This window comes from Salarias fasciatus, chromosome 14 (genome assembly GCF_902148845.1).
Source record: "Salarias fasciatus chromosome 14, fSalaFa1.1, whole genome shotgun sequence".
NCBI classification, from domain to species: domain Eukaryota; kingdom Metazoa; phylum Chordata; class Actinopteri; order Blenniiformes; family Blenniidae; genus Salarias; species Salarias fasciatus.
This window is the reverse complement of record NC_043758.1, coordinates 16,514,518-16,525,088: the sequence shown is the minus strand read 5'-3', so window position 1 is coordinate 16,525,088 and position 10,571 is coordinate 16,514,518. Positions and strand designations below refer to the sequence as shown.

Below are 10,571 nucleotides of genomic sequence, written 5' to 3'. Positions count from 1 at the left end.
GTCGCCAAACGCTTATCACATTAGCAGGATGAAATTAATAATAATAATAATGCATTGGTTTTATATAGCGCTTTTCAGGACACTCAAAGACGCTTTACATAGCATTATTCATTCACACCATACTGGGTGGTGGTAAACTACTGCTGTAGCCACAGCTGCCCTGGGGTAGGCTGAAGGAAGCGAGGCTGCCAATCTGCGCCATCGGCCCCTCCGACCACCACCAACCATTCACTCTCACAACTTTCATACTAGGCAAGGTGGGTGAAGTGTCTTGCCCAAGGACACAATGCCAGTTTTACGCCTGCGGGAGCGGGGATCGAACCACCAACCTTCCGGTTATAAGACGACCCTGCTCTACCAACTGAGCAGTAGGCGTCGTTCATGCTCCTCAAGGGTATCAGCAAAGATGATAAGATCGTCGATGAACACAAGGACCTCTTTCAGATGCAGACTTCCCATGCACTTCTCCATCAGGCGTTGAAATGTTGAGGGTGCATTCGTAACACCTTGGGGCATCCGATTGAATTCCCAGAAACCCAAGGGAGTAACAAAGGCTGTAACAAAGGCTGTTTTGGCCTTATCTGCTTCATGCATCTCAATCTGATAATAGCCTGATTTGAGGTCAAGAACTGAGAACCACTTGGCACCATTGAGTGCGGAAAAAGACTCTTCCAGATTGGCTGTGGAACACCAACAAATAATATTGTAGCGTTATGACACTGAAGCAAATACTGGGAACTACTTTTTCTTTTGAAATCACTACGCCCAGACGCCATATTTAGTAAGTAGTTCCGTCTTAGCAATCTTCGCATAAACAACTCAATCTCGTAATTTTGCATTAATATTTCACAGCGTAGTGAATGTGCGGATTATAACGTGTCCACCAAAGTGTTTGGGGGTTGTTGGATTTTGTATTTGATGAGTTTGACAAGGGGGAACAAAAATACCGTTCACCTCCATTGTGTCCGTCCCGAAAACCTTCCCCGACTCACCTCTGAATAAACAACAGCTCGCTGTCACAAAAAAGTAAGTACACTGTTCGAAATGACTAAGGAATTGCGCTAAATGGGCCAATTTGCCAACATGTTGAAGTATCGCTTTAACTTTGAACTCCCTGAGACCATTCAGATGCAGACTGGAATTCTTTCAAGCACACAGCCAGGTGAGACTGGTTTCACCGCATAGTCATTTAAGTCATTGCTAGTCTGTAGTCAAATTGCACTTGAGGTGAGGTTGTGAGAAAGCCAACATTAAAAACTAGAGCTTGCTTGGTACTAGCTGGCTGCTCTGTGATCGCAGGCGAAAGGGCAAACATGCATTCAGATTTGTCCCTCATCAAGAACTCTGCTTTTCAAGGGATTTACTCTTTGGTCGGATTGGCAGCAGTGAATTTTCTGTTGCTTTCAGGATTCTGCCTTCTCGAACTGTCGGATGTGTCTAATGCTGAACCATCTGTCCCTGTTTCAGCGGACAACAATGCAGAAATACTACTCCTGGTCTGGCATTACAGCGTAAGAAGACCTCGTGATTGCTGGGAAAGCTTTCAGATCAGTGGATGTACAATCACTGGAGACAGGAGCATGTACAACAAGGCTGATGCTGTGCTCATGCGGCACCGATCTGTAATCACTGCTGAAGAAGCTCCGTTGCCTCCAGAGCCACGACCACCTGCGCAAAAGTGGATATGGTTCGACATGGAGCCTCCCACAAAAGCTCCGAGACTGTGGGAATATGAAGGTATTTACAACCTCACACTGAACTACCGAGAGGACGCTGATATCTTTCTGCCTTATGGGTATTTAATCCCAAATATATTATTAGATAAACTTACTCCAGCCCGTTTTGCACATCCGCTCAACTCCTCCTCGGATCCTCGTCCTGGCTTTGTGGTCTGGGTGGTCAGCCACTGGGAAGATCGTTTGGAACGTGTGCACTTCTACAAACATCTTAAAGAGTTCATTAAAATCGATATTTTTGGGCAAGCAGGGACCAGCATCTTACCAAAAGGCAAGAACAATGTGATTCAAATGCTCAGACAGTACCGCTTTTACCTGGCCTTCGAGAACTCTCAGCACACCGACTACATCACAGAGAAGCTGTGGAACGCGGTGATTGGCGGCGCCATCCCGGTGGTCCTGGGTCCGTCCAGGAAGAACTACGAGCGCTTCCTGCCCCCAGAGGCCTTCATCCATGTTGATGACTTCCCCACAGTGCAGGAGCTGGCCCAGTACCTGCGGAAGGTGAGGGACAGTCCATCTCTGATCCAGATGCACCTCAGCTGGAGGAAAGACTACAGTGTGTACATGACACTCTTGTGGGGTGAAATCTTCTGCACAGCCTGCAAGGCGGTAAGGATGAGGAAAGGCAAGATTGATGTGGTCAAAAACCTTACAGCATGGTTTTATCCATGAAATCTCATGAAAAACTATGGAGTATTTAGGATTCCCATGTAACACAATGTGCTTTTAATAAGATTTTGTTGTTTGTCAGGTTAAATTACTAAACTAATAAACAAAGATAAACATTTCCCTCCATTTCTCATGGTAAATTTCTAAAAATACTACTCCACTTGAGATTCCACAGCTGTGTGTATTTTATACTTTTGCATGTTCATAAATAATTGATGGTTGTTTTCTTTGAAATTTCCTTTCATTCACAGTAATTTATCCTCTTGAGACTTTAATCATGCACAGCTTTGCTTGTGTGTGTGTATAAATGAGTGGGTGTATTGAAGGTTTTGACAAATGGGTTCTCATTTAAGTAACACAAGCCTCAACCATGTGTGGTATGAAACTAATAAAAGACAGGACAAAAGATGTCTTCCCATTTGAAACTTGATTTGCAAGCTCGAAACCGGCATAACAGCATATCACAAGTATAGATATACGACCCATAGACTCGTCAAAACTGTGGACGGATGTATAGGCTGTCTGTATTGTATAGGCTATATCTATCTATGGTGTCTACCTTGTCAGTGGAGCAGCAGTGCATGAAGTCTATGGGGATAGGAGGTTATCCTACCCCCCCCCCCCCCCCCCCCCCCCCCCCCCCCCCTGGTCTAAGTGCGGTCTAGGCGGACTGTCAGCTCAGGAAGTCAACAGGCATGTCCAGAACATTTTGTGATTTTGGTGAAGGGGTGCAGAGCAGCACAGTCACGCCTACGTCCCCACCCACCAGCACAGGTGTTGCAAGAAGGAGGAGAGAAAGTGGGTTTAACCTAGCTGTGTGTAATCTCGACCAATCAAATGAACACCTCTCCTCATTTTCAAATGCAGTGCAGCTAAGCACACTGCTAAATTAACATGATTAAATACATTTGATTTCCTGGCTGCTCTGCCACATCCCATACTGTCTGAGGGGAATTAAGCTTATTTCTGTTTCTTTGTGACACAATTCTGCATGCATGTCAATCATAAATAAAAAAAAAAACTATCTGTCTTGTACCTTGAAACACTTACTGACTTCATTGTATGTATATGTGTGTACAGAAACCATAAACCAATAATGTATATGATTCTTTTTTTATATAATTCATCTCTTGAAGAACTTGGGGAGCCAGACAAATGAAATAAAAATGCAGGCATCCTGTATTTAGAGGCTAATAATCCTTTCTTAGTGACTAAAGTCATCTACATACTCCATGAGAAGGTTAAGCTGGATGACAGCAGCAAAGAAAGTTCTCCTGCTGCTGACATGTCATCCTCCAGCAGAAGCTGAGAACCCTGAGGCCACGCCCCCTCACTGCAGGCTGGTATTCTCCTGATGTTTCCTTTTTTTTTTTTTTTTTCTTTTTCCCTTGTCCTGTTCGGCAGCTGGGGCATGCAATATTGTATGATTGTAGCCTTTTACTATCCGAACAGATTTTAATATTAGCAGCAGGACGAGACTGAGTCTCCTCCTGCTGCTGCCTTTATTTAAAGCTGGCATCCGGCATGGCTGCCGGACAGGACCGGGACGGAACGCTCAGAGAGCAGGGACAGAAAGAGAGAAAGATAAAGAGAGGGAGAACGGGGGGGGGGGGGGGGGGGGGGTGGGGGGGGGGGCAACCTATGTACAAAGTCACAATACAAAACAGTGTTGTCGACGCACCACACGCAACCTAGAACAATCCCAAACCCCCAATCCAGACAACACCAAAACAGAGCCGACAACCAACACAGAAAATTACAGAACCATACATACATTTTTTTTTTTTTTTTTTTTCCGAACCATATTAGTGAACAGACTGGGCCACAAAAATAAAAGGTGTAGGGGAGGAAGGAAATGCAAGGACACCACAAACCCTTTTTTTTATTTTTTTATTTTTTTTTTTGAATATAGCTAGTCGTAACTAGTAGTAAACTAGGGGTGTGCATCAAGAGAGGTCTGCTACAGATCACCATTAGTCTAACCACCACAAGAAGACAAGGTAACCCAGTATGTGAAGAGTGATTAAAGATCAACGTGATCATGTGAATATGATGATGACAGTGATGGTGATAGTGATCATGCATATATGACCTCTGACCTCTGAGAAGGCCAGAAGCAGGCCAGAGAGGCCCTCAGAGTCCAGACAGCCGGCGGTCATCACAGAGCCCGGACCCAAGCCGCCCCCCCAGGCAGACGCCCACGCTCCGGTCCAGAAACGGGGCAGAGGAAAGCCCCGGCCGGGGGCCCCGGGGCCCGGGCCCCGCGGAGCCACGACCGGCAGGAGCCGGTCCACCCCGGGCGCCGGACGCCCGGGGCGGGCAGGGCCGAGAGCCCGAGGCCCAAGAGCCCAGGAGCCAACCCCCCACACAGGCGGAGGGCCATGACCCACCCGGGAGAACCTGCCCACACGGGCGGCTACCCACCCCAGGCCAGTACACCCCCCAGTGCTCCGGCCACGCACCCCGAGATCCAGCGCATCACCCCCCTCCCCCCCCCCCCCCTGCCCCAACCCAACACTCATACCCACTCACTCATACTGACACACACACATGCACACACAGAACCACTCATCCCTAGGGATGGGTACCGAATTTCGGTAATTTTTTGGTACCGACCGAATTCCCGCGTAAGTACTGAGTATCAATTCACAAGAAATCCGTCGGTACCACATTTCGGTACCTGAACGCACCTTTTTTTTTTTTTTTCTACCCTGAACGCACCTTGACATTATGCATCGGCAAGAGCGGAGGACACGGTGACGCGGTTACGTGGGTCCAAAATCTTCGGAGTATTTTGACTCGCAGACCGGGATCAAATATATAATATACCGGGAGAGCGGACACGCACACGGGCCGTGAGAGCGGGCGGGGGGGGGAGGGGGCCGGAATAGACCCCACTGGCCTGGAACACACCGGCCGTTCGGGAAACCTCCCGATGGCCACCCCGCCCCTGTTCGGAGTTGTTCGCGGGAGGAACAAGCCGCTTCTGCGGCTTCTGCTTCTGCGATGGTCGCTCCCGCTGCATGTCACTTCCTAAACAATGCTCTGTGCATGCGCGGCTCGAAACAAGAGCGCACATCGAGGCGGCGACTCGACATGATATGTCATCACACAAAAGCGGTCCGACGTGGCTTTTGATTGGCATTATGACTGCCCAATCACGAGTTGGAACCATACAATTCTGATCCTCCAGTATACCTTTTAGTGTTTGTTTACTGTAGAGGTGCCTGGTGCTGCTAATGTGAAACATTTTATACAGTTATTTATTTTGAAAGTTGTTTGTTACTGTATGGGCAGCAGGTGCAAATGTGAAACATTTCATACAGCTATTTATTTTGAGTCTATTTTTATTATGTTATTTATTATTGTTATTTATTTAAATTTTTTACTTTATCCTCACACACATTTTTCTCAAGGTCTATGTTGGAGTTATTTCAGTTGATGTTATTGAAGCATAAATGTTGAAAATTCCAAAGTTTTGACTATTTTTTTAAATATACAAAATAACTTTAATTACCAAATGCATATCCCCCCCCCCCCCCCCAAAAAAAAAAAGTATCGAAAACAGGTACCGAAAAATACCGGTATCGAGTCGCAGGTACCGAGTATCGGTATCGTATCGATTCAGATGTGAAAGGTACCCATCCCCACTCATCCCTAAACCAAACGCACACGCACACACTCACATTCCAACACACTCACACACTCTCACGCACACGCTAGCAAGCACGCACACGCACACACACGCTCAGTCTTGTATTTCTATCCTTGTGGGGACCGTCCATTGACTCCCATTCATGTCTAGCCCCTAACCCTGACCCTTACCCTAACCCTAACCCACACCACAACAAAGCCTAACCCTAAAGAAATGTTTTTGCACTTTTACTTTTTTCAGTAACAACAACATGGCCAAGAAAACACTGTTTCCCCTACTTAGGACCGCAAAAAGGTCCCCACAAGGCACGTCGTTCCACGTTTTGCTATCCTTGTGGGGACATTTGGCCCCGACAAGGATAGAAATACAAGAACGCACACACACACACACACACACACACACACACACACACACACACACACACACACAGTCCATCCTACCCCAAACACACTCACATTCCCCGCGTCATCCAACTGTCATATCCTGTGGGAGACACCCCCGGAAGGCAAGGGAACACCGAAACCCACATCCAGGACCCCCCGCCACCCACAACTGCCGCCCCCACCCCCCCACCCCACCGCCGCAGACAGATATGCACCCCCCAGAGCCAGCAGCCCCCCAAACCACAGCCGCTACAAACCCCAGGCCTGTGGGGAAAACAACAGCCCCCCCCGCCCCCCCCCCCACCAGAAGGAATCCGGAAACGGGGGCGCAGAAGACCCCATTGCCCTCCCTCCCCCCCCTCCGTCTCGTGAGTGTTGATGGAGTATATGTTGTTTGCGATTAAAATTTGAGGGTCAGTAACCACACCGTGCCGCGAGTGAGTGAGGCCAAACGAGCAGTCTCATCCACCTGAACAGCCCCACCCCCGACACAGCGTGCCAAGACCCCCCGACGTGTGTGTTTGTATGTATTTGGTCGTGTTAGATGACTAAGTGCAATTAAGACTGAGAGGCGAGCCACCGAAGCGTGCAGTGATTGGGGCCACTTAGATGGCCCCCTCCACCACACCCAACTTGATAAGCCCGCCTCCCAAAGCCCTACGTGTGTGTGCATGAGAGCGGGGGGAGAGGGGGGTCCGGGGAAGCCGCAGCACCCCCGTCACCCAGGAGCCCCCCGATGAAGGACAGGGCCAGGAGCGCCAACCCCCCCCCCCCCCCCCCCCCCCCCCCCCCCCGGACCAGGGCGGATAGCGACCATGGCCAGAGAGCCACCAGTCTCCTGATGTTTCCAGCAACATCGCCCAAAGGTGTAACAATGGCGTTTTTGTGGAGGAATTGATGAAGGATTTATTAATGAAGCTTGCCTTTGATTAGCAAATATTAGCAGATGGAGAAAAGAGGAGTCCAGTCTCCTGGTTCAACGGGATTAACAACTTCAGCCATCCTCATTCAGGTATTGGGTGATCAATTAATCGCTTGCCTGTGCATAAAATAAAAACAAATAGGCTCTTTTTTGTTCTGCAAAAGTTGTAAAAGTTTATTTTTTTATGGCCAGAAGCAAGGCAGGTTGCTTGATGGTTAGCAGATCAGAGAGGTGCAGATTTGACAGCAAGAGTCAGCATCTGTTTTTCTATTGTTCTTTTATTATTAAATATTTCAATTTTCCTCTATTTACCCAGTAATATTTGTCCCCCAAATTTTTTCAGTTTTTTTCCAGTCTATCAATAACTTGTATTTTATTTTTACATTAATATAAAAATTATTTCTAATATATTTCAATTTCTACATGATTTTTTTTGCTCCTGCTTTGACCATCAACTCATCAGGTATTAAGACACCTTGTGTTTTATTGATCCGTCTCTCCAGTCCCACTGAAGGAGAAGCTCTTTAACAGGTAAGGCATTGAAAATAATTTTATCATGATCTGCACAGATGCAGCTGCACCGCCACCAGATACATCCACCAACTCCACCTGCACTGCTGCTCCTGCTCAGTGGCAGTGTAGAAGGTGGAGGAGCCTGTGGGTGGAGGAACCAGCAACCTCCAGGACCAGAGAGAGACTGTCGGGACAATCAAGCCTTAGCAGGAAAAAAAATCAATGACGTCACTCCGTCATTCATTCAGCTGCCAGCCCCCTCTACTTAAAGGGACTTAAGGCAAGATTTGTGAAAAACTCCACATGCATTTCCAGTTTATTCAATGCTAATGGGCCGTGAAGCATTAAAAACCTAAAATAACAGGCCAATCCACATATCTGTCTGTTGCCTTATACAGGCTGTGTGCCACATAATTTGTTGCAGTTCGGGGTCCAAATTTCCCAGGCAATCATGGGGATGTGATGTAAATTGACACAGTATGCGGTTCCCGACAGCTCTGGAACAGGAAGAACATGGCCGCTGTGGACACGGACTAAAACACTGCAGGCAGGGTTTCCGCCAGACCTTTTCAGTCCGGGCGCCCCGCCCACACTAAATTGTGCAGCGCCCCGATAACAAAGAGGAGAAAAAAAACAAACAAGCAAACAAAAAAAAACTCTCCGACGGTTGAACACTGGCAGCTGCCTTAGCTGCCCCCCCCCCCTGCACACCCCCGAGCCGACGGCTCATTAGTGGCATTCCCTGCGGCACCACACGCCCCACCCCCCCCCCACCCACCCAAAAAAAATAAAAGCACATGCTCCTCCCCATCCAAACTTGTCCTGCAGGAAACCCTGCTACTGAGATACAAATGGATTCTTCAGCAGCCATCAAACGACCTGCATTCACTCAAAGCCCACAAAAAAGTGCCACCACGAAGAAAAAAAGGACTTTATCAGCGTTATCTCGTGAGTAAAAAAAAAAAAAAGAAAAAAGAAATATGACCAAAGCCGGTGCACGCTCCTATGCTGCCTTGGCTGGTGGCTGCAGTTACCCACAGCGCCTATCGCGGCAGCACTGAGGTAAATTTTGTAAAGTTGCCTTAAAGGTGCATTAAGGAGTTGGCACATTTTATGCAAAACAGCGGCCCCTGCAGGCCTTGGGCGTAATGCAGCTTAGTGAAACACTTGTGCCTGCGGCTTGAAGAGGGGATGTCCTTCCTCGCTCTTTCAGTAGCATTCGAGTAAAATTTAAGTTTCTTTTACCTGGTGGGGTCTGTGCTGGAGCTGTGGCAGTGCTAGAAGTCAGTCTTTTCTTACTTTCTGGAAGATCCTGCTCAGTTGTTGCTCACTAAGCATCTGGCGGAGTAACAAAACGAAACCTAACTAAATCAGGTCAGCCGGAGCGCGCATTAGGTCATTCCGCTCAAATTTTCCCCAAAAAAATTCTGGTGCCGGACCAGCACTGCAACTTTCAAATGACAATTTAGTGGTGTTAGAGGTACTTGTAATGAATATGTCAGGACACATTGCACATATCATTAAAAATGTGTAACATATTTATGGTGGAAAGTAAGTATTTTTAAAGTTGAAAAACTCCTTAAAGGGGCTGTATCATGCAAAATTCACTTTTTGTATGTTTTAACCTTGTTATGTAGTTATGTACTCACCAAAAACACCCCCAAAGCGTTTTTTTCCTCCGTGCCTGTGTGTTTGAGCTTTCCTTGCGTTTGTGCTGCTCAGAGAGACAGCCCCTCCCGCACCCGTGAAAACGCTCTGTTTCCCATGTTGACGTCACATGGTGAAGATTGTTCCCCGTCCCCCCCTCCTGCAGGCCCTCGGCAATCAGCGTTGCTGCTTTTTGTAACTCCGATTACGGAAATAAACTTTGACCATCGTCTGAAAGCAACAATCAAGCAAGAGCAAGAGTCTGAAGAGTCTGAAGGGTCTGCGCTTGGTCAGTTTCTAACAGGAAAAGACGTTTTCAAGTGTCTTTGTGTGTAGAGAAGCTAGAGCTAAAGAGCTAAAGCTAGCCAGCGTATTTGTTTTGAAGCGCTGATTGGTTGAAGTACGCTGTCAGTCAAAGTCCACAGGGGGAGAGGCGGGATTTTCAGTGAAACAGAGCGTTTTCTCTTCCGGGTTTCAGAATTAGCGCCAGAAAATCTTTTATTTCACACAAAATGACTTTTCCTTAGCGCCAAAAATAAACTATTACCATGTTAATGTCATTTCTAGGGTTTGGACTAGCTAAAAAAGCATGATACAGCCCCTTTAATGCACCTTTAAGTCCCTTTAAAACACCTTCCCGCGCACCTGAATGAAGGTCGTGATCAGGGTCAGGTTAAAGCACAATGGGCCATTTTCACAGCTCCACTACTTCCTGAAATTAACTGTGCACATTCATTTCCTGTCTTGCATTATTGGCCAAAATGATTAATCCAGGTGTGTCTTGTTGCAGCAGTCTAAACCAGACACACCTGGATTAATCATTTTGGCCAATAATGCAAGACAGGAAATGAATGTGCACAGTTATTTTCAGGAAGTAGAGAAGCTGTGAAAATAGCCCATTTGGAGATTGATTTGAAAAGGCCTTTTATCAGAACCCCCAGTGGTGATCTGTGAAAAAAATTCGCTTGTTGAGTCAGTGACGGGCCATGTTTCCATCACCTGGTCAGTTTAAAGACCGAAGCCATTCTATGTGAATATGCTTA

The 10,571-nt window shown here is 47.2% G+C and overlaps 1 protein-coding gene across 1 annotated transcript; it reads left to right on the top strand.

Moving 5' to 3' along the window:
• The first annotated feature begins 1,083 nt into the window (after positions 1-1,083).
• Positions 1,084-2,411, top strand: LOC115400781 (alpha-(1,3)-fucosyltransferase 4-like). The gene is made up of 2 exons (XM_030108801.1): positions 1,084-1,162; positions 1,468-2,411. Exons 1-2 carry the CDS (start codon positions 1,084-1,086, stop codon positions 2,409-2,411), a joined length of 1,023 nt encoding a protein of 340 aa, XP_029964661.1.
• Positions 2,412-10,571: the final 8,160 nt, after the last annotated feature.

What these genes read in the sequence shown, in the direction of transcription:
- LOC115400781 (XM_030108801.1), top strand. Translation starts at nt 1,084, where the DNA reads ATGTTGAAGTATCGCTTTAACTTTGAACTCCCTGAGACCATTCAGATG. An exon ending in TCTTTCAAGCACACAGCCAG is followed by an intron (nt 1,163 to 1,467) that starts GTGAGACTGGTT and finishes TCCCTGTTTCAG; the next exon opens with CGGACAACAATGCAGAAATA.